Source organism: Felis catus, chromosome C1, assembly GCF_018350175.1.
Source record: "Felis catus isolate Fca126 chromosome C1, F.catus_Fca126_mat1.0, whole genome shotgun sequence".
Taxonomy (NCBI): Eukaryota; Metazoa; Chordata; class Mammalia; order Carnivora; family Felidae; genus Felis; species Felis catus.
Genome location: NC_058375.1, coordinates 27,245,580 through 27,269,567, shown reverse-complemented (window position 1 = coordinate 27,269,567; position 23,988 = coordinate 27,245,580). Strand labels below are relative to the sequence as shown.

At 52.6% G+C, this 23,988-nt stretch overlaps 1 protein-coding gene across 1 annotated transcript; it reads right to left on the bottom strand.

The window, feature by feature from the left end:
- Positions 1 to 1,814: 1,814 nt before the first annotated feature.
- On the bottom strand, positions 1,815 to 18,852 carry TFAP2E (transcription factor AP-2 epsilon; the record flags this gene model as incomplete). The annotated part of the gene is made up of 6 exons (XM_019836641.3): positions 1,815 to 3,009; positions 4,742 to 4,883; positions 5,422 to 5,540; positions 6,881 to 7,103; positions 17,754 to 17,805; positions 18,352 to 18,852. Coding segments are annotated over 6 exons (1,320 nt in total), but the record flags the coding sequence as incomplete, so codon positions are not given.
- Positions 18,853 to 23,988: the final 5,136 nt, after the last annotated feature.

Here is a 23,988-nt window from a genome sequence, read left to right as displayed (position 1 = left end):
GGGTGGAAGAGACAGACCTGTATGAGCCCCTCTTACTTGCTCTCTGACCTTGGTCAAGTTGCTCAGAGCTAGAATTTTATCTCTAAAATAGAACTTGGTGAGGACTACATGGTTAACTTAGGGAGAGTTGTCCAGCACTGAATGGTTGATGATAAACTGGTTCCCTCCATGTTCACCTTAGAGATATTTACAGCCTTTTATTGATTTATTACCACGTGCTGAGCATTGTTTAAGTGCTATATGTCTGTTATTTCATGTAATCCCCTCAACTTCCTGTAGTCTCAAACATCTTTAGTGGTTGAGTGTCTCCTGCCAGGCCCAGGGCTTTGGTTAAAGCAGAGCATACATACTTCCAGCCTTTCCTCCATTCCTCCTTTCATATGGGTGGGATGAATCAGTGAACCTTCTTGGGAAAAGAAATCACATCGTTGGACCTTTCCCTAGGAGATGCTTCCTGGACTTCATGTTCCCTTAACTCCCAGCATCTTTGTCTGATGACACACCTGCAAAGAACTGGGGAAGAGCATTCCAGGCAAAGAGAACAGTGAGTGCAATGACCCTGAGGCACAAAACTAAGTGGTAATTGCAGCAACAAAAAGGAAACTAGTGTGGCTAGAGCAAAGGGAATGATGAAGAGAATAGTTGAAGGTTGGAGGTAGACAAAGTCCAGGTCATTGCAGGGCTTAGTATGAAGGTGTACCAGTAAAAATAGACCAGTTGAAAGTTACTTCAGTAGTCCTGAGGACGAGGGTAGTGGCAGAGGAGATAAAAGAGGATGGACCTTCTGATGCATTGGGTGTAGAGAAAGAAATAGGACTCCTCCATTTCCAGCTTGAGCAGCTGGGTGGGGAGTGGTACCATTTACTGAGAGGGAAACTGTGGAGGAGGTCAAGATTTGAGAATCTGGTCACGTGCTCCATTTTGGACATAAATTTGAGATGCCTGGTAGACAATCCAGTGGAGACATCAGACATCCTGATTCACATGCAAGGCAGAAGTCCCCAGGGAACACCAACAGAGGTCAAGTAGAGAATGAGCCAGAGTTGGAACCACGGAAGTCGGAGAAAGCCAGAATTTGGGAGCCACAGAGAAGAGTGTTTCAAAAAAGAGAAAGTGGTCAGCCTATCAAGTGCTGCTAAGTCCAGAGAAAAAGGCCTTTGGATTTGACATTGTGGCTGTTGATCACCTTGCTGAGTGGATTTCAGTAGACTGGTGGGGGTAAAAGCCAGATTGAAGTGGGTTAAAGAGTGAATTGGGGGTGAGGAAGTGGAGATAGAGGTATAGCAATCTTTCAAAAACTTTTAACTGCAAGAGAAATAAATGGGGAAGAGACCCTAGAACGTGAGTGCTTTGGGGAGTGATGTAGTAGATGATTGTGTAGATGGAGAGACTGATGGATACAGGAAAGAAAAGATGCCTAGTGAATGAAATCCTCAAAAAGAGCCAAATTAGCATCGGGGACACACACACACACACACACACACACACACAGTCACGAGCATTCATGCTGACACATACAGACCCACCACCAATGGTCGTGGTAACATATCACACAGACCTAACAGCCAGACTGACACATTTACACACAGGCCCACGAAGTTACAAGAGTACATGTACAGCCCTGGGATTCACACACACACACACACACACACACGCACACACACAGAAGTAACAGACGCTGACAAAGCAAATAGACCCACTCTCTGTACCCCCTCACACAGAGGTACCCACAGCCCCTTCCAGTGATTCCTCCTTAGAGGCCCCTTGCTCTCTTGAGAGGCAATCCAGGCCTGGGCTGAAGAAGGACAGGGAGGTTTCATATCCAATGAATAGGTTTTATTAAGAATGAGAAAGCCATCGGAGAGTCAAAGAGGTACATCGACTGCAGGGTCAAGAGAAACAACAGCAAGTACAAAATCCCCATGACAACTTCAGGGTCCCTGATACAATCTTTCTTCCTTCCCGGCCCACCCACAGCCCTTTGCGAGCAAAAACTCCCTCTCCATCCTGGTCCAGCCGGACGTCTTGGTGCGGAAGCAGAAAACAGTGAAATGAGTCCTCCACTCATTGGGATAAATAAGTTGCACTCGACATTTTTAAACTTTCAAATTTAATTACAACATACATAAATAAATAGGACAAACAGCAACAGGACTGTGAAGTGCAGCCTGGATTCAAGTTCTGTAATTTGTGCTTTATCTTTGCTCCTTGGGGTTTCCTCCTGCCCACTTCTTTCCAAGAGTGGGATGGTTCCAAGAAACCCACGGGGGCCCCCTGCCAGCACCCCTTTTCTGGGGGTAGGAGATTCTGGGATGAGGGCACCAACTCCTCAGCACCTCTGGTTTGTTAATATCCCTCCTGCCATCAGTAAAAACAGCAAGGTTTTGGCCTCTAGGAGAATCCACCGCTGCCCAGGTGCTCTGAGGCACAGGGCTCAGCCACAAAACCAGGCTTCTCCATGCCAATTCCCTGTCCAAGCACTTCTCAGCAATCAAGGGTCAGAAAATTGCACCCATGCGACAGACATCTGGGCCCTTAACTTACCAACAAACCATCACAGAGAGGCCACCTCCCCTTCTCCCTCTCACCCATGGTCTCTGGATGAATGTTCTCTTTCTGGCCTGACTCAAGCTCCACCTTTTAATCCTTTCGGGCCCACCCCCAGGAACTAAGGCCTCATTTCAGGCCTTGGGGAATGCTCTGGGATGAGGCAGTGGAAGAAGCATTTATTTCCTGTGCTTGGCATCCTTCTCTGAAGCCTTGGTGTCACCATGCCCACTGCCCGCACCACTTAGAAACATCTTGTCCAGCCCCTTGAGTGACTCCAGCAAGTAGTTCTGGAAGGCAGAAAGGGCAGCACAGATGGCGGGCCCACCAAAGCCATGGGTGATAAGGCTAAAGTGTGTCAGGCAACTCTGTACTCCGGGCTCCAGGATGAGCGCTGGGCGGCTGTTGCCCAGTGGTGAGCGGTCCTGAGCCATCAAATCTGCAAACTCCTTGCAGATCTGCCTGGTGGAGGGAGGAAGCAGGGGTAGAGGTTAGAGGACAAAGGTCTGAGCAGGGCAATTTTTATATATTTATGATTGCTGTGTGCAGGGCAATTTTTATATATTTATGATTGCTGACACTGTCAATAGTCTGCAAGTGATGGTCATACCCATTTTACAGAAAAGGAAACTGGTTTGGAGACATTAACTGACTTGCCCAGTGTCACACAGCTAGTAAATGGCATATGCCAATACCCTACAATCTCTGCCTGTGGATGTCCTGCCCACATTCACAATCCAGCTCTACTACCTTATCCAGGAAGCTTTCCTTGATCCCTTCCCCACTCCCATCCCAAACACCCAGTGCTTCACAGAGCTTTTTCTTTGAAATAATTAGGGAACAATCCAGAATCTGCCTTGAAGAACTAAAATAATAGTTAGTGGTGAATATGAATTGAGGCCTAGATGCTGTGCCAAGAACACTGTATGCGTCATCTCACTTAATCCTCACAACAGATACATACTGTTATTAACCATTCTCACCACGTAAGAAAACTGGTTTCAGATAGGTTTGGTGACCTGCCCAAGTGACTAAGCTGGGATTTGAGTCTAGCTCCAGTTCATGGCCACTATTCATTTCTTTGCATCCTGCATGTGGCTCAGGCAGGAGAACATAACTCCTGTCTCACCTCTGCATCACCATGGAAGCCAGTCAGCATTTTACACATGACCAGGCCCCAGAGTTGATGAGTTCATTGATGAATGAGCGAGGAGAGCCCTGTCCTGGATATGTTTCTCCAGCTACGATATGAACTCAAACGTCCCAGGAGACACAGCAGTTCTTTGAGTCTGTGACTCCATTTCTGCCTTAGAAACCCTGAAGGGGGGAGAGTGGAGTTGGGGGACTGGATGTTGTTCTAAGCAGCAGGTGTGAGGGCAGGATACAGCCAGAAAGTCAGTTGCGGTGGGTGGGTTTGGGCTGGCCAGATTGTAGGGTCCTCAAAGGAGTCTGGACTTAACCCTTCTTACCTCTTTCTGCCTCTTCTTGCAATGGGACCCTTCTAAAAATGAAATCTAAATGGAATACCAGTTCATTAAATAGGCCCTAAGGCATCGCACAGAACCTAGTTTGAAAATCAATGCAGTAGCTGGGGGGTGGGGGGTGGGGTGGGCATTGAAGGTTCTCGGGCAGAGGAGCAGTGCACGTGCAGGAAATCTGAGGGAATGGTTGGGCACTGGGATGAGGTCTAGGAGTGAGATTAGGAGACCAGAGTTGAGGTTGTAGCATGTGAGTGGTGGTGAGGGAGCCACCAAGGGGATTTGCAGAGGGGCCAGGTGTGAAGCAAGGACAAGAGAGGGTCAACTTGCAGCTCGGTATGTCTTGGTGCCCTGAGGGAAGTCACTGGAACAAAAGGGCCTATGGGCAAGGCTCAGGCAGGGGAAGCAAGACCACCATGTTGGGACTGGGGCTGGTGATGCCATGGGACAGTGTATGGACGTGTGGGACGCACACATGGGCCTATGTAAGCCTGTCTGTGACACCATTTTTGCTGATGCATAGAACCCAGAAATGTTCACGTGTCCATGTGTGTCCCTGTGGGGCCACTTGCACATCATGTGTACATGTGAGTGGTGTCCAGTGCACCCATGCTTGGTGTTTGTGTCTGCATTGCACCTACACGTGCCTATGCATGGCGCCCATGACAGCCTGTGCATGGTGCCCCAAAGCACCCATGCGTGGCGCCCTCACTCACTTGGCGGCCAGCAGCATGCTCTTGCGGCTGTGCAGTTCCCCGGGGTCAGCGTGCTGTCGGCACAGGTACTCGGCAGCTGCCTTGGCTGGGAACTCAGTCTCACAGACGTAGCCAAAGTCTCGGGCCAGGTGCACGGCCTCTCCTGCGGGGAGGAGAGGCAGAGCAATGAGCTGTCACTACAGCCAGGTGTACCTCTGAGCCTGGAGCACAGCCTTGGACCTCAGACCCCCTGGCCAGGGGCTATTCTGCCCCATCCTGCTTCTATAGATACTTCCTATGGTTTCCCTCCCAGAGCAGCCTCAGACCTAATCCCGTTGCTCTTGGGGCCGCGGAGGATGGGCTCTGAGCTCAGGGGTGGCAGCTGAGGCCACCATGTATCCCAGAGCCTGGGCTCGAGATGATCGAGCCCAGAGTTGTCAACGTCCAGGGAAGGGACTCTTATCCCCTCATCCCTTTACCACCTCCAAACACTGGCCACGCCTCCCCTACCCCCACCTCACCCCCATGCACCTGCATGTGTATGCATGCCCATGCACATAAAGACTATACACATGTATCACACACACCCCTTACTCATACATGACACACCCTCTTGTCTCAGGGACAGCTACACGCTGTCACACTGGGTGACATATTTCCCCTCATGCTCACACTGACACCCATCCTCAGGCCTCACTCACCCTCCACCAGTGAAGTCAGAAGTGTCACATTGGCGGCCTTGCGACGGCCAGCTGGCAAATTGAGCCCAATCTTCTCTAGCCGTTCGCGCAGGCAGCGGCCCCCATTCTTGGACTTGGCCCTTGACATGCACAGGGGAGAGAGACAAACAGACACTATGAAGACAAGAAAGAAGCGTATGTCTAAGTGATCCCAACAGGCCCTTTCTGCCTCCAACAGCCTGTGCCAAGGCTTGGGTCTGGCCCTGGGGATGTTCAGGGGCCTCTCTCAGCCTCTTCCCAATATCTTCCTAACCTCACTGGCTTTGCAGCCAAGATGGGGGTGGGGGGGTCTAGCACCCTGATGTAAGAGCCACTCATATCTCTCCAATCCTGTCAACAGCAGGGATGGCCTGGGGCAGGGAAGGGTAGGCCAGAATCTTGGGGTCCTTTTTCCCCACTTTAGCATACAAGCTGAGCCATACACAGATACCCAGGGACACACAGACCCATGTGCAGTACACACAGACATAGGGACACACAGTCACCCAGGGACACATATATAAACACACACAAATGAACACACACCCAGGGCAATAACGACACACACACATACCCACAGAGTCAGGCATATGCAGACACACGCAGACTTAGACACTCAGGGACACAGAAACACATGTTCACACCAAGCCAGGATCCCAGGGACATATGTACTGACAGTCATGGACTCATACAAGCCTCTCTGGGGTGCTCAAAGAGACCAAGAATAGAGATACGCCCACATGTGCACAAATGCAGCCTCCACGCAGAGCTACAGACCTGTAAACACACATATGTCTACCTCCAGAAACACGTGCAATCACACACAGAGCAGGACACACTCCAGCCAACACACCCCACTAGAAGTAACACAGGAAACCCACACTCATGAGAACATATACTTCTGGCTGTCCCCCATATACACACACACACACACACACACACACACACACACACACACACACTGTCCTCAGACACATCAAAACTCCCAGCCCTGAAGCACAGATACTCTACCCAGGCACAAGGATGTGCACAGAGAGGGACAGACACCAAACTATGAAGACAGACCATGGACTTCAAAACACAAACACACCAGAGAGGTCCATGCTCCACAGGGAATGGGGCGTCCCTTCCTTGGGGCAGGGGATGAAGACAGCATTTTCTCTTCTCCAGACCCAGCCTTGTCTGTTCTGCCCCAAATGGTTAAGCTCTCCATCCCTTCTCTGTGACCAGGCATCTTTCCCCACCTCCACCCCCAAGCCCACAGACCTGTAGGAGCTGCTGGGGACCTGGGCCTGCCCCCCAGAACAGGCACAATTCCCCCAAGGAGGCAGAAATGGAGATGAGGCTGTGGCCTGGGGTGAGACTGGCCCCTCTCTGCTCCCCTAAGGAGGTGTGAAATGACCTCGGATTTGGGCAGGCAACTGTGGGCTGACTGTCCTACCTGCGAAGGACACCACCCAGGAGGGAGGCATTGAGGCACTCGGGAGGTGAGAGTCGCCGCTGGACCTCCCCCACCGTCACCTTGTACTTGGACGTCGAGCTGAGCAGAGAGAGCCGGCCTGGCACGGAGCAGAAGACCTCACTGGGGTTCGTGATGCCACCAACCAGGCTGTCTTTGGCCAGTGAGAGGGCCGAGAGGCTGCTGGCTTTGGAGGGGATGGGAACTGCAGAACAGAAGCAAGAGCAAGGGAGAGAGAAACACTGAGCCAGGGACCACAGGGCACCGGCTCTAGCCAGCTGTGCAGTGGGAGAGTCGAGGAAGCACTGACTGTGTGCTGGGCACCATGCCACATGCAGGCACACAGCTGAGTCTAAACATCGCAGCGCTTGAGGGCTATCCTACTGTCCCTGCTTCCCAAAAGAAGAGACTGGGGCACACTGAGGTTAACGTGATTCACTCGAGTCCACTCAGCTAGTGGGTGGTGGAAATTGAACCTGGAATTGCCTGGGTCCTGGACCTGTGTTCCTTTGCTGAGCGAGGCTGGTTCCTTATTAAAACTCAAAAAGCTTCTGCAGCGTCCTGGAGTCTGGGCAGGTGCAACCAAAGAGAAGGTTGGAAATACAGAGACAGTCTCCCTGAGTCACTGCAGCAGGGCCCAGCTAGGTCTGCACAAACGAAAGGAGTCCCCAGCTTCCCCGGCCTGCTTGTGATCCCCACATTCCACCCTCAGACCAGTGAAGGCCTGGAGACTTTGGACTCCCACATGCCAGGGGCAGGAAGGTTATGCCCCCATTAGGCCTCTGACGCTGCCCCCCTACCTACCAAGTCACTATGGGATGCTCAAGGAGACAAGAATAAAGAGATACACTCCACAGCCCCTTTCCCAAAAACTATCTACTAATCTATGTAGGACAGAGAAGGGACTCTTTTCTCAAACCCACTTAGATGCTCTTGGCTCAGAAAGAAAGTTCTTCCTCCATGCTCTTGCTTAGCCTCAAGTGGAAGAGAAAATAATCGAAGTACTTGCTTCCACTTGGGCTTCTCTTCCTCCAAGGAAGTGAGAACCTTGGGAGAGATGGTGGTCCTTGTGTGTGGGTTTGGGGTGTGTGTGGATTAGTGGGAAGCCTGGGGCCAACAGTTAACTGAACACTCACTATGCTATGTGCTCACATGGATAACTTCACTGAATCCTCAGAACAATCCATGAGGGGGGCTATGTTTACTATTCCCATTTTATAGATGAGGAGACTGGAGCCCAGAGAGGTGAAGCAGTGTGCCTGAGATCACACAGCTGCTAGACTGAGAACCAGTAGCAAGCCCTGGACTGTGGTCTCAAAGGCAGCACTCTTAGCCCTCAGCCATTCACCAAATATTTGCCGAGCACTGTGTGCCAGGGAACCCAGAGGTAAGCAAGGCTGACCGGTTCCTGGCCTGGCAGAGCCCCTCCAGCCTTTCTGTCTCTGGATGTGCATTCCCACCTTCCACCAGACCCCCCAGCCAGAAGCCTCAGTGGTGCCCTCCACACTGCCCTCTCCCACCACATTCTGTCCGTCACTTTGCCCTGAGGCTCTCATTTTCCCACTGGGCCCTGGATGCAGTCACTTCTCCACAGGTGCACAGACGCTCACTCACTTCCTGCCCCAAATTTGGCACAGCTCTGTTCTGGTCTCCCTGCCCTGCTTCAGAGGGATCTTTCCGAAACACATTGACCTCCAGACTAAAACCCATCAGTGCCCATCACTTCCCTGTGAATCAAATGCCAGCGTCATAGCAGGCAGAATGATGTCGCCTATCATGAGTGCCAACTGTATACCAAGTGGACAGCTCTGTGAGGTAGATACTATTACCCATCCCCATTCCAAACTGAAGAAACTAAGAGTTCAGGAGGTTCGAATGGATGGTACAGCAAGTAGGGAGCAGAAATGGGTCTTGAACTCTGATCACAGACTCCAAAGTTCACATCCTTAATCATGGTGCCTTCCATATAACACCCTCTTTGTGTTCTGGCTGCTGCCTGCCTCTCTTGCCTGGTTCCACAGTTGTGCTCTAGGCTCTTAACCCACACTGATCAACAGAAATATACTGTGAGCCACATATATAAATTCAAGTTTCCTAGTACTCATTTTTAAAAAAGTGAAAAGAGAGGTGCCTGGGTGGCTCAGTCAGTTAGGCTCTGACTTCAGCTCAGGTCATGATCTCACAGTTCGTGGGTTGGAGCCCCGTGTGGGCTCTGTGCTGACAGCTCAGAGCCTGGAGCTGCTTTGGATTCTGTGTCTCCCTCTCTCTTTGCCCCTCCCCCGCTCACACTCTTATCTCTAAAAAAATGTTTTTAAGTAAAAAGAAAACATGTGAGGTCAATTTTAATATATTTTATTTTCCCCCATGTGTCAAAAATACTAGCACGGAAACACGTAATCACTATTTGAAAATTATTAATGAGCCATTTTACCTTCTTTCCTTGTACTTAGTCTTCAAAATTCAATGCGTGTTTTGCATTTATAGACCATCTTAATATGGACTAGCCACATTTCAGGTGCCCAATAGCCACATGTGCCTGGTGGCTCCCACAGTGGACAGCGCAGCTCTAGACTTCAGAGAGGGAGCACAACAGGTAACAAGGAAGCAAGGTGTGGGGGACCGGGGCGCCCTGTGGAAAGCCGCTACTTGGCTGAGGGTTACCCCTCAGGACACACCAACAGTGCCAGAACTCCGGGTTGGTTGGTTTGCTGATGAAACCAGGATTCTGGATTTCTATGTGGAATCTCTGGGCCTTTGGACCCTGATGACCAATTCAAAAATGTAAAAACCCAGCACAAGCTGCATGGAACACAGTGAAGTGCCACCTGGGATGGGGGACCATCAGCGTGTGAGCTCTTTGAGCCCCACAGAACTGCTCCCTGTCCATCCCCACCCCCACCCCCAGCAGGCCTCCTCCTTCCCAAGTGTCAGTGTGGGCACCATCCCCAGGGCATAGCTTCCTGGCCCCACGACCCCAGCCCCCTGTCTCCCTCCAGCCCTGACCTTACCACACTGAACCTTCGTGTCTGCTTCCACAGCTGTCTTCCCTCCCAGCCAGCAGTGCCTTGAGGGCAGGGTCTTGGCATAAATGGGCATCAGTGAATGTGGGATAAATGAGTGGAGCAAGGGCCCTTGAAACCTGAAATGGGAAAAAGAGTGATGGCCCACAGCCCAGATTGGGGGAGAGGGTGGGCGCTGGGAGAGCCTTATCTCTTTGTTAGTGATTGGTAGTAAAAGTGCCCTTCCTCCTGGGGTCCCCACTCAGGCACCAAGGAGGGGCCAAGAGATGAGGGAGAGGTGGAAAAGGGCGGGGGTTGGGGTGGTGGTGGTGGTGGAATGTAGGGAGAATGAACAGCACACACTCTACCCCAGGCAAGTTCCCTGTCCCCAGAGCAGGACCAACTAGGGTGAGGCAAGTAAGGCACTCGCCTTGGGAGCAAAATTTAAGGGGGCACCAAAAACTCAGCAAGCGTGATAAACGGTACTTTAATCCAATCTTTTAAAAAATGTGAATTAATGTAAAAAAGCCCTGGTGACAAAATATCAACATTTTAATTAGAAACAGCCTCTGATCCTGCCTCGCTGACCTTTTCCTAAGCCGAGTCCCCTCCCAGAGTGCGGAGCAAAGATGTCCTAACTCAACAGACACATGGACACGGGACAGGCAACCACAGCCATCCCCACCTCCCGCCCCAGTGTCTCCCAGGCCTGTGCACAGGCTCCCTCTTCACCTCTGTCCCTCTGCCTTGAGGGGACTTTTTTGGGGGTGATGGAACTATTCTATATCATATTGTGGTAGTTATATGAGTATATGTTTATATTTGTTGAAATTCAGAGAAATGTACACATAAGGTTACTTATACCTCAAGCTTGACTTAAAAAAAAACCCCTACAAATTAATAAGTTAAAAATAAAAAGAAGGACAGAATGACTATCCTCCCTCCCATGACCCCTAGCCAGAGGGTGTAGTCAGAAGGAACAGAAAATTCTCTCCTCCAGCAACCTCCTCCATCCCAACTTCTATTCAAACGAGGGGCTCCCTGAGGCCAGGCCCCATAAGACAGGAGGGAGACCGAGGCTGTGTGGGGCTGTTTGTGCATGTGCAAACAGGGACATATGTGAGCATGTGACTCTACACAAACCATGTGTGTGTGTCACAAGTGACTCTACACAAACCATGATGCCTGTCACGGACAGAGCAAGGAGCAAGATTGTGCATGTGTGCACCTACTCACTGAAGGAGCGCTGATCCCCAGCTGTACACACAGACGTAGTTTCTGCCCTCCTGAGTGTTGTAGGAATGTGGCAGCATGCATATGGATATCTGCGAGTGCTTTTGCTCCTGTCGATACAGTTAAACAGAGTGTATGCTGGATTTATGCAAATACCGGTGCTGCTAAGTGTAGGTGCATGACCGGTGGACGTGTGTTTGTGTATGCGAATGACAGACTTTGCTGCTTCCCCCCACTTGTCCTCAGAGCTTCTTCCCTCAAAAATGGCAAGAAGGACGGAACCCAAGGTTAGGAAGGGGGTGGCATGAGAAAGGGACAGTCATGGAGGTAAGAATTAAACTAGCACAGACTGCAAAGCAGGGACACGGGTGTTTGCCTCCCGCACCGCAGTGACTCCTGAGGCTGAAGTGGTATATTCATGGTGTCCCACCCCACACCCACCCCCATCACACAAGCAGAAGCCATTTACACACACACACTCCTACTACAGACACAAGAGCACCTAGTTGTTCAACGTGTCAGACAAGACTCACACCTGTCTACACACTCCATCCACAGGTGGTAGATACTGTCTGACCACTGAATGTGGGGAGTGTGCAACAGATTCTCCCAGAAGGCTGGTTAAAATTTCAATTCCGTCTAGAAGAAAACATAGGAGAAAAATCTTTTTGCTGGGAGACGAGTTCCTGGATACAACCCTAAAAAGCATGATCCATAAAAGAAAATAAAGTGGACTCAGTAAAATTAAAAATTTTTGCACCTCAAAAGACATTATTGGGGCGCCTGGGTGGCGCAGTCGGTTAAGCGTCCGACTTCAGCCAGGTCACGATCTCGCGGTCCATGAGTTCGAGCCCCGCGTCAGGCTCTGGGCTGATGGCTCAGAGCCTGGAGCCTGTTTCCGATTCTGTGTCTCCCTCTCTCTCTGCCCCTCCCCCGTTCATGCTCTGTCTCTCTCTGTCCCAAAAATAAATAAACGTTGAAAAAAAAATTAAAAAAAAAAAAGACATTATTAAGGGAGCACCTGGGTGGCTCAGTTGGTTAAGTGTCCAACTTCAGCACAGGTCATGATCTCGCAGCTCGTGGGTTCAAGCCCCATGTCAGGCTCTGTGCTGACAGCTCAGAGCCTGGAGCCTGCTTTGGATTCTGTGTGTGTGTCTCTCTCTCTGCCCACCCCCAACTTGGACTCTGTTTCTCTCGCTCAAAAATTAATAAAACATTTTTTAAAAATTAAAAAAAAGACACTATTAGGAAAATTAAAAGACAAGCCATAAACTTGAAGAAAATATTTGCAAATCACATATCTGATCAAGGATGACAATCCAAAATATGTAAAGAAGCCTTGTAACTCCACAATAAGATAAACAACCCAACTGGAAAATGGTCACAATATGTGAATAGATATCACTAAAAATGATACATGAATGGCTAGTAAGCACGTGAAAAAGTGCTCAACATCGTTAGTCATTAGGGAAATGCAAATTAAAACTATACTGAAGTACACTAGGATGGCTATTATAAATCAATCAGGTGTAGGTGAAGATGTGGAGAAACTGAAACCCTCCCACGCTGCTAGTGGAAATGTAGAACAGAAGAGCCCCCTTAGAAAATGGCATGCCAGTCTCTTAGAAAATGAAATACAAACTTACCATAACATCCAGCAATTTCATTCCTAGGAATTTACCTAAGAGGGATGAAAACATATGTCCACACAAAGACATGCATATGAATGATCACAGCAGCATTATTCATAGTAGCCAAAAAGTGGAAACAATCCAAGTGTCAACTGATGAATGGATACATGAAATGTGTTTCCTCCGTGCAATGGAGTACAGCTCAGCAACGCGAGAAGAAACCAACTACTCTCAACTACTCTCACCTGCTATGACACGGATGAACCTCAAAAACATTATGTTTAGTAAAAGAAGCTTGATGCACCGTTTGCATATTTATATATTCCTTTGATATAACATGTCCAGGATAGGCAAATTTATAGAAAGAAAGATTAGTGGTTGCCTAAGGCTTGAGGTGAGAATAAGAATTAACTACAAACGGGAATGAGGGAATTTGGGGGAGGGTGATGGAAATGTCTTAAGATGGATTGTGGGGCCACCTGGGTAGCTAAGTTTGTTGAGCCTCTGACTCTTGACTTGGACTCAAGTCAAGATGATCTTACAGTTTGGATGGTGAGTTCAAGCCCCACATCAGGCTGCTTGCTGTCAGTGCAGAGTCCACTTCAGATCTTCTCTGTCCCCCTCTCTCTGCCCCTTCCCCACTAGCATTCTCTCTCTCTCTCTCTCTCTCTCTCTCTCTCAAAAATAAATGAACTTAAAAAAAAAGGCAGATTGTGATAATGGCTACACAAGTCCATAAATTTACTAAAAATCATCAAATTTTACTCTTAAATGGGTGAATTTTAGGTATGTAAGTTTTACTTCAACAAATCTGTTAAAAAATGCAAGTTCCAGGGCCACACTTCCACAGACTCTCACTCAATAGGTGTGGAGTGGCGCCCAGGAAATCTGCATTTAAAAATTTTTTTTAATGTTTGTTTATTTTTGAGAGAGACAGACTGCAAGCGGGGGAGGGGCAGGGAGAGAGGGAGACACAGAATCTGAAGCAGGCTCCAGGCTCCGAGCTGTCGGCACAGAGCCCGATGCGGGGGCTTGAACTCACAAACTGTGAGATCATGACCTGAGCCAAAGATGGATGCTTAACTGCTTAACCCACGGAGCCACCCAGCCGCCCCGGAAATCTGCATTTTTAAATAAGCATCTCCAAGAGATTCTGATGTATGTGGCTCCTTAGCCCACACTTAGGGTACACTGGTCCCCATGGCAGTGGGGTGCAGCTGGAGAAAGGTAGACAGGAGGGGTATCGACACCCCTGCCAGCCCACCGGAGCCTCCTCATCTCCCCTGGGTGGCTGTTTCCTTCAGGCTAACCTTCACTCCCCTGTCCCATGTGGCCCTCAGCTACCATCCAAACTCTGTCTGCATGGGCACTGGTTTTTCAGTGTCTTTCTGGGGCAGAGGCCTGGAAGGCGAGTGAGGCAGGAATGCAGAAGTGCCAGATCAGATCCTGTCTTTATGCAAAACTCGGATTTTTGTTTATCATGGATTTTTGGCAATACCTCTTATTTTAAATTATTGCATTGAGATATATTATTTATCTAAACCTTGCCTCAGAGGTGAGTAGTTCACTTACCTCACCCTAGGCCTGGCCCTGTAGAGATGCACTTGGAAGTCCAGGCCCTCCCCCTCCCTTTCCTTCCCAAGAGCCAAGGAGAGCAGAGGAGAGGGTGGCTATTTACCTCAGCCCCTGCCCTGGAGACCCTGAGAGAGATTGGACCACAGAGCCCACCCTCAACTAGGCAACCACCCACTCTCCTGGTGGGGAGGAGGTATTTATCTTAATTCTCATTTTAACCACTCCCCTCCAGCTGTGGCTGTAGAAACCCCGCAGATTTCAACCTTTTTAACCTGTCTGGCTTTTTCCACAGTGGAGGGCATTTGCACATGCTGTGCCTAGTGTGGTGAAAATATCGTAGCCCTTTGTACACCCTCTCTCCCAGTGCACTCAGACTTCAAAACCCATCGCTCATTCATTCAACAAACACGCATGCGCCTAGGGAGACCCATCCTAACCTCTCCTGTAGGAAGCCCCCCAGCCTCAGACACTCAGTGCTCCTCCTCTAAGCTCCCAAGCCACCAGTAGAGATCCCCCTCACTACCTTTCTCCGCTAGAGAATGTTCCCATCCAGATCTGTCTCCCCCACCAGTCCCGCCTGCTTTCTGTGCCCCTAGGAAAGATTGCAAAACTGTAGGTGACAAACGTGGGCAGAAAATGGAGGGCTCTTCTCTTCTCCTTGGGTCGGCCTCGGCTCCGTCTGCCACCCCCGGACCCACACCCTGGCTGCAAGGGGCAGCAGACCGGGAAGTGTGTGATGGGGGCGGAGGCTTCGCTTCCCTCCCCTCCAGGACAAGTGCCTAGAGTAGCGAAAAGTTTTACAACCAGGGTCTGGGCTCTCGAGAGCTTCCAGGCTCCCCTCCACGGCGATACCCTGTGGTTGGAAGGCTGCTTCTGGGGTAGGGCTGGGGTTGCCTCCGTTTCGCACCCAGGATCTCAACTGCCCCGCGACACAGCTGCCGCTCCCTCCAGGGCCGGGAGGAGCTGGAGGAATCTGATGCGTCAGCCAGCCAAGAATGACTTTCTGTAATTCCAGAGCCCAGGCAGGCCAGTGGGGCCCCCACCACCCGCGGCGGGTGTCAGAGGTCTTCAAGATATTACAAGGGCTCCCGATGTCATCGGTAGGGCCTCAGGGCGAAGAAGGGCGCAAATCCACGCCCCCCCCCCCCCGGAGTCCCGCAGCGACAGCGGAAGTCCCTGGCGAAAAGTGCCCGCTGCGCGCAGGGCTCTAAGCCCGGCCGCCTGCTTAGCCACAGGGGCTCCGCGCCGTCACCTGCCTAGGCAGCCGCTTAGGTCAGGACCTCCGGGACCAGCTCTGCCTCGGCTTTTGCAAAGCTCGAAAGCGCCGGCACTGACCTTCTCTCCTCCCCAAAGGCGCGGCGCGCGGGCCAAGCTCGAGGCTACGGAACCCGGCCCTCCCCTCCGCAGGGTCCCCGGCTCTCACCCCTCTCCCTATGCTGCAGCGCTCCCGGCCGTGTGACCCGTCGTCCGGGGTGGGGCGCTCAGGTCGCCGCGCTCCACCTCGCTGCGCTCTCCCACCGACAGGCTGGCACTGCGGTGCGGCGGGTGTGCGCGCCCCCGGCCCCGACGTCTGACGCGGCACCAGCGCCCACATCTTCCCCGCGAGGCCCAGCGGGCAGCCCCTCTGGACAATCCGGCGCACTCACTGCGGTCTTAGGACCGCCGTCGGGGATTCCGGCGCACTCCAACGACCCGCGATTTATGGCAGCTGATGTCCTTTGAGAGAAACCAACTCGGGGCAATTCCAGTTTCTCCTTGCAGCCAGTTTCTTTGACCTGCTTGTGGATTGGGGTTTAAGGTACTCAGAGCCCCAGCTGATCCTTCTACCCTTCCCCAGGGCAGAGGATCCCGAGTTCCTTCCCAAAACGCGGGGGGCTGGCCTCCCCGAGGGAGTCAGTGTGCCTAGCCCCATCCCCCCAGGCTCTCCAGCCTGGGCAGAAGTCGGGAACCGGGGGCCCAGCGACAGGCTCTTCTTGCCAACTGCAGACCGAGCTCTTACTTCCGACGGGTTCCAAAAAGTCCACTAAACCAACGCAGCGCCTGCGACCTCATCTCCTGCTCCAGGAAGCAGGGGTTCCTGGCGTCCTCTCCACCTAAGTTCCAGGAAGCCTGTCCCTTCATCTTCCCTCCCCCACCCCCCCCCCTCCATACTCTAGGTTGTCCAACTAACTCCCAGCCCCTGGTAACCCAGCCCCAACTCCTGGAAGTCCAGCCCCCAGCCCCCAATCCCACTCCAGCCCCCAACACGGGAGGGCAAACAAAGCCTGGGCTTGAATTCTTTCTTTTGAAAAACAACTGGAGCCAAATCCCACAGGAGCAGCACCTGCCCCAGGCTCTGCAGGCTTCATAGAATTCCTCCCAGGACACCCGCCCCAAATCTAAGGAGCCCACCCAAAGCCTGTACCCCTCTGACTCTCTGTCTCTTTCTCTCTCTTTCTCACCTTTTCCTGGCACGTCCAGAACCCGGTCCCCCAAGCCGGAAAATCCACTGGAGGGCATGTCTCAACCCCCTGACTTTTACCAGTGCAGAGACACAAACACCCACCAAAACACACAGGGAGTGATCCTCACACGCTTAGAGATCCTCAGCTCCAAAAACAGACAAACAAACAAACAAACAAACAAATTCCAGGACACAACAAAGACCTTGATACACACATAGAGACCCCCCAAACACTCAGAAATATACACTAACCTAGTAGGCACACATCACACACTTAGCAACAGACACACTTACACACCAAGAAATACCAGAAAGACACCTAGGAAAGAAACATATAGACATGTACAGGACCCTGAACTCACATCCAGGAGCAGGCAGGCCTTGGCCCTCCTGCACTCAGACTAACTGACGATATTCACACACCAACTCATGGAACTCTAAATGTGTAAAGAGGCTCCTGAAAGAAGAGAAGACTCTTCAGGGAAACTCGAGTTTCTCCCACCCCCTAATCGACCCCAAGGCCCTGCTGGACAGGAAAGCTTGCCAGGCTGGGAAATGGTAAGGCTCTGTAATGAGGAAATAATTTGATGAAATCCATGGGAATGGCATTCCCATTCCCACCTCTTAGGAAACAGGAAAGTAGTTTAACTTGTTCTGCAAATTAACTCCAGATCCAAAGTGCCCTCCCCTTCATAGGAAGAGGCCAAGCCCCTTTGTGGGGCATGGGTGGCCCGGGGAGCTGAGTGAGCAAGATAGGCCCAGCCCACCCCAGGCTGCAGGCTCCGGGGCCAACATGCCAACCTGCCCAGCTGCCCAGGCTCTGGCCAGAACCCCAGCCTTTGCTGCCCCCCTAATGGACTAGTAAGAGGGTCCCGCTGGCCATTGAACCCAGCGACACATAGGAGGCAAACTCCACCCCACGGAATGGGGTGGGGGGCCCAGTTCTGCCCTGGCAGATGCACGCTGTTCCTTACCTTTCTTGATCACAGACTGGTCCAGAAGGCTCATTCCCGGCTCATCCATGGCCTGCAAATAGGAGAGGCAGTGGTAAGGGTGCTTGTGGACCTAGTCCCCTGTCACTTCCCAAGCTCCTGCAGTCCCTGGTCCTGGTCCTGTCTGCTCTGCCCTCTGCTCACCACCTACGCTTGGGGTGACCCGCAGGACCGGGACTGCCGTGCAGCTGGAGCCCTGGATACCTCGCCCGCCATGCCATGTGAAAGGGGAATTTTGAACCTTGGACAGGCAAATCCTCTGCTTCTCTCCGGGGGCACAGGCTGCCCCAGCGGGGGCTCAGATGCCCCACGCCGCCCAGCGGAGGACGAGAGGAGTGGTCGAAACCCCTGCCCATTTACTCCACCGAGAGTTGCCGCCATCCCAGCACCGTGCAGTGAGTCGGTGCCAGGACGCCTTAATGGCCAGGCAGCATCTAACCCAGACGTGGGACTCATCCTCGGAGTGAGAAGTCGCAGGCTGAGAGAAAAGTCGGGCGCCCGCCTTCATCACCGTGCCTCCAGCCAAAGTCCTAAATCACCGCGGCCGGTCCTGGCCCATCCCGGACCGTTCGGGCCTCACCTGCAGGTCCTCTAGGCCGGGCGGCGCCGCCAGCCCTGGGAGGCCGAGGGGCGCGTCGGCCAGGCCGTGCGCCCCGTCGGCCAGGCCTTGCAGGAGCCGGGGCACGGCGGTGGCGTAGTCGCGGCGCGGGTCGAGGCCCAGAGCGCGGGCGGGCGGCGCCAGCAGGCCGGGCGGCTCCTCGTGGGCGCGGGCGGCGGCGCGGGGCGCGGCCCAGGCGGCCTGGGGAGGCTGCGGCTGTGCCAGGGGTGCCAGGCCGCCGTACGGGTCCCCGGCCAGGTGGGGAAAGGCGGCAGCGGCGTCGGGCGCCTGGCCGTAGGGCAGTGGCGGCTGCGGGTAGGGCGGCGGGAAGTAGGGCGGCTGGAAGTCAACGGCGGCGGCGGCCGGCGTGTGGCAGAGTGGCGGCGCCGGCCCGTAGGCCGCCTGGGGCAGGGACGACAGGCGGGCCCCGCCAGTCGCTGCGCCCAGCCCGTCGGGGCGCTCCTGGGGAAGGAGAGGGGCGCGTTAGGCGGCCCGCTGGCAGCTGAAAGGACCTCGGCCCTAGAGGACCCTCCTCAGCTCGCGGGGATCCGGCTGCCGTCCTGCCCGCGTCCGGGGGCCTGAGGTCTGTCCCAGGGTGGCCCGCGGCCGCCGGAGCCTCGGGCTGGGACAGCGGTCTCTCGCGCGCGCACCCGCACGGTCCGCCGCTGGCCGAGTCCCTGTGGCCCCCTCCCTCCGAGGTTTCGTTGGAGGTGGAGGTCCGGCAGGTCCAGCACTCGGGGTCTCGGATCCCGGGCCCCGAGACTACTCACCATGGCGGGGTAAGTGTGCACCAGCATGGGGTGGGCAGCGCGGGACACGAGGCGTGGCGGCGGCGGAGCCCTCGCCCGACGGCGAGCGCTGCGGTAAGAGGCGCGGGGAGCCTGCACAGCCCGCGGGGGTCCCTTTGGGGCGGCGGGGTGCCACTCGGTCGAGAGCCGGGCGGGCGGGCGTCGGGTCCTCAGCTGTGGGCGCCCCCGGGCGGATCCATGGAGGCGGGACGTGGGCCGGACGGGCGCTGATCACACTTGGAAAAGTCGGTTAACGGGTGCCCAGCGCCCGCCCTTCTTCCTCTGAGCGCAGCCCGCTCCATGCACTCCAGTTATAGTGGCGGGGGCGCGCTGGGCCTCCAGGGCGCGCATTAAAGAGACACGCTGTGGCCGCTTTCTCCCTTCTCCCCAGCGACCGTTCAAGGGGAGGCGGGGCTTTGGGGCGACCCCATGGGGTGGGTAGCGGGGCGTGAATTCAATCTCCCCCCCCCCCCCCCCCACCTCCCGCTTGCTCTGAGACGCCTTCTGGGCTCAAATCCCAGCTGTGGTGAAACAGAGAAGGATTGGAAGCTAGGATGTAGGGGTTCTGGGTTTGAATTTCAGCTCTATCGCCTTTATTTGCTTCTGAGCAAATCGCTGCTCTTCCTGGGCCTCAGCTTCCTAGTCTGTAAAGTGGGTATCCGTCCTTTCGCTAACCACCTCACCGGACTATGGATGTGGCCATCGTCAATGTGGAAGAAATTTGTGGGCTGAAGACTCAAGCCCACTGGCTCATGTGCACCCCTGTGTCAGCGTGCATGCACGTGCGTGCGTGTGTGTGTGTGTAGAGGACCATCACAATCTTTCCGAATGTTTCTGGATCAAAGACCCTCAAAGAGTGCCCTCTTCACTCAGCCTTCTGGTGGCTGATAACTCCCAGTGCCAAGCCAGGGTCTGAGGAACCTGGACACACAAACTGAGAGAGAGTTGTCCAGCGGGGTTCAGCATGAGTTCCACCTGAGAAGGGCTCCAGGTGTTTCTGAAGCCACTAGAGCCTGGGCTGATTGAATATGTGTGTAACTTCCCCACGTGATGGTGTGCAGCCATCACACTTAGGAGGGCAGGCTGTGTGTGTGTTATCATGGCAGGCACTGGCTGGCCCTCAAGACCATTTTGGTCTCTGCAGTCTCTCCACCTTTCTTTCTCCCCAAACCCAGCCCTCTCCTCCTGAGAAGCAGGGGCAAGGATGAAAGAAAGGGAAATGAGAGGAATACTAAGAAGAATAGGAATTTTAAAAAGCAGAAAGATGGGTAAAAAAAAAAAAAAAAAAAAAAGCAAGAAGATGCTCAGGCCAAGGCATAGAGGAAATAACCACAGCGAGCACTTATGACAGAGTGTGCTGTTACTTCGCCAAGTACCTGATGAATACTGAGTTGTATCAGTCTCACATCCTCTGGTGAGGAAGAAGAGGCACAGACAGGTGAACTGGACTTGCCCAAGGTCAAGCAGCCAGGTGAGTGGCAGCACCAGGGTGGCCTGCCTCCAGCCTCTCTATATAGTGCTGGGAATTACTATCCTGTACTGCCTCCCTCTCAGGCACCTAAGAATTTAGTTCTCACTTGCACCTACCTGTGCTCTTGAACAAGTCCCTCTTCCTCTCTGACCTCAGTTCCTGTAACTTCAACAGCAGCGGCCACAAAGTAGGGGAGCGCAGAGAAGACTAGATGTCTTCTGAGGCCCCTTTCCAGTGAAGCAGATGATGAGAAAGGAAAGGTGAAAACATGGAGGTAGATTACAGAGGACAGGCAGATGGACCCGTGGAATGTGTGTGGAGGAGACTTGTACTATTCCAGGGGTACGTGGCAGGTGTAGTGCTCAGGTCTGGGTCATCTCAGCCTGGGGGGCTGTGAGGGAAGAGGCTGAAAGCAGCATCCCTAAGAACCTTCTGAAAGCTGGAACCACCAGCTAGGGTGGTGGGTGAAGCAGAGCTGGACGGCACTGCTACCTCCATGCCCAGGCCAGACCAGAGGACTGGGGTATGTTTGCGTGTGTCTGTATATGCGGGTGTGTGAGTCTGTGATGAGAGGCCTTCTCCCCCACCCTCAAATTCAGCCAGAGGACATCAGAAGTGAGGCTCCAGGACAGGTGTATGTGGGTTAGTGCATGGCATGCAGGTTGGTGGACCCCTATGGGGGAGGTCCAGGAGCAGCAAGGCTGGTAATGCCCGTGCCCAGGTCTGGGGATCCTTCACTCTCTCCAGCAGACTTGGGAAAGCCAGGATGACAGGACAGGCTTCCTTGGGTTTCTCACCCTACTTTGCTGTAGCTTAAGACACCCCCTTGTCTCATTCTCTTCCTTTCTACTCTGACCACTCCCCAGCCTCCATTTCTATCTCATCATTCGCCCACATCCTTCATGTCAGTTATTCATTCTCAGTGTTGAGGCTTCCACATTTTCTTCTTGTCTACACTCTTCATGAGTGAGTGAGTGAGTGAGTTCCTTCTCTAGTGACTGTTAGTTGGCTGTTCTCTTTCAACTTTATCTCTAGTCTGTATCTCTTACTAGATAGACCCACAGATGCAATTTCCAGGTGGATATTTCTTCCAGACATCTTGTTGCAGCCATCTTAAACTTTCCAAGTCCTCGAGTGACCAACATCCCCTCCACCCCTGCTACCCACCCCAACCTGCTGCTTCTTCCGTGTTCTACAGCTCTGTACACGGCACCACCATCCTTCAAATTAAAAACAGTCATCCCAGACTCTGACTTTCCCTTCACCCTCATAAGCCAATCCTCATAGAGTGTCGTCATTTCTAACCCTTAAACATGTATTTCCACCCCTCTGTCAGCCCTTTAAGCTCCCATACTCTTTCTCATAGACCAGTAGAGTTCTCAAAGTGTGCTTCCTGGGCCAGCATCACCTACAACGTCTACAAACTTGTTACAAGTGCTACTTCCTGGAACTCACCCCAGACCTACTGAGGCAATAAACCTGAGTGTGGGGACTGGAAATCTGTGTTTTGATAAACTCATAAGGTGACTCAGAAGCTCAGTAAGATTTGAGAACCACTGCCTAGACCATTACAACAACCCCCTAACTGGTCTCCTGCCTTCTTCATTCATTACTCTTCTGGTGCACCTCCAATTCCACTTAGCAATACGAATGACTGGACCAAAGGGGTGCCTGGGTGGTTCAGTCAGTTAAGCATCTGACTCTGGCTCAGGTCATGATCTCACGGTTTGTGAGTTCAAGCCCTGCAAGAGCCTGCTTCGGATCCTCTGTCTCCCTCCCTTCATGCCCCTGCTCTGCTCATGTGCGCGTGCTTTCTCTCGCTGTCAAAAAAAAAGAAAAAAAAAAGAGTGACTGGACCATGTAACCTTCCTGTTGAAAACTCTCCTGGGGCTTCCCATGGCCCATCTTCAGGGAAAAAAAGTTTAAACACCCTAACCAGCATTCCAGGCTCTTCACAGCTGCAACTGATTTTTCTTTTCTGCCACATGAACTACCTCACAAGAAGATGAAAGGAGAAAGAGAGACTGTGTCCTGCACTGGCTTTGGTGCATGGCAGGTGCTCGGTGAATGCTTATTAAATAAATGGTGAGTGGATGAGTTTATCAATTCCTCAGCTGGTTGAGGGATCTTTTTAGGAAGCCTCCGTGACCCTCAGTAGCTAGACATAGAAACCAGGTACAATCTGAGGAGATCATCTGACAAATGATTTTGCTTTATGGCTACTGGGGAGACAGATGTTCATGATCTGCTACAAGCTACCAGGTTTTGTGACTGTAGACTCTGTCACTCTTCTCTTTCTGGGCTAAGGGACTCCTTGCTTGCTGAGTCATGGAGGAGGGCATTGCTGTTTGCCCACTCTCTGGGACAGATGTGCATATGTGGAGGCCTGGGATGTGCACAGGGGTACATATGCAGACTCTCCTGGGCACATGGGGACACACAACATAAATAGAGACACTCTTGGGGAACAATCCTACGCATGGAACACAGGACATGTATTGACACATAGGTGCTCATATCACAGGCTCCCATTTGGCATACTTGGCATATTGCTCTTCTCCCAGGCTCAAATATTTCCCTCTCATTTCAGAAAGAGAGCTTGCATTTGGATTTGATGTTAAGAAAAAACTCAGGCCTGTCTCCTTTATTGATTGACACAGCCACCTTACTCCCAGCCTTTGGCAATCTCTCCTGCCCCCTGGGTCTGGCTGGTTGTTGGCAGAGCGGGGAAAATCTGGCACAAGGAGATGCTGAGGCGCCACCTGGTGGTTATATCTCACAACTGCAGCTCAGGTCCCCTTTTCTCCCTCGAAGCTGAATTGCCAAGAGAGAGCTTGGTCTTAAATTAGCCTAGCACCTTCCCCATTCAGGAGCCCAGAACTCTCTGACCATTCCTCACTAAAGTACAGAGCCCAGTCTTTCTGGTGTTATAAGCCTTTCTGCAGGGTTTCACTCCACCTCAGGAGGGCAAGTACTTTGAGAGCAGGGACCCTAGGTGGTTGCCACTTGCTTTGGGCCCTTCCCTTCTCAGCCACTCCTATGGGCTTTAAGACTCTACACCCACAACTCCCAAATCTGTCACTCTGCCCAGACCTCTCTGAGCTCCAGACTGCAGAAAGCAACTTCCTCCTGGATATTCCACAAGCAGCACAAACTCACCATTTACCAAAACGAGCTTGTATTTTGCATTAACCTGTTTCCCAGTGTTCCTGGTGCCAGCGAATGGCCCCATTATCCACTCAGTGGCCCAGATCAGGTATCCGGGAGGGCTCTTTATCCCTCCTCACTTCCAGTTAATCACCAAGCCTTATTAACTAACTCCTACCTATATATTTTTCCCATCTTCACGGCCGCTGACTT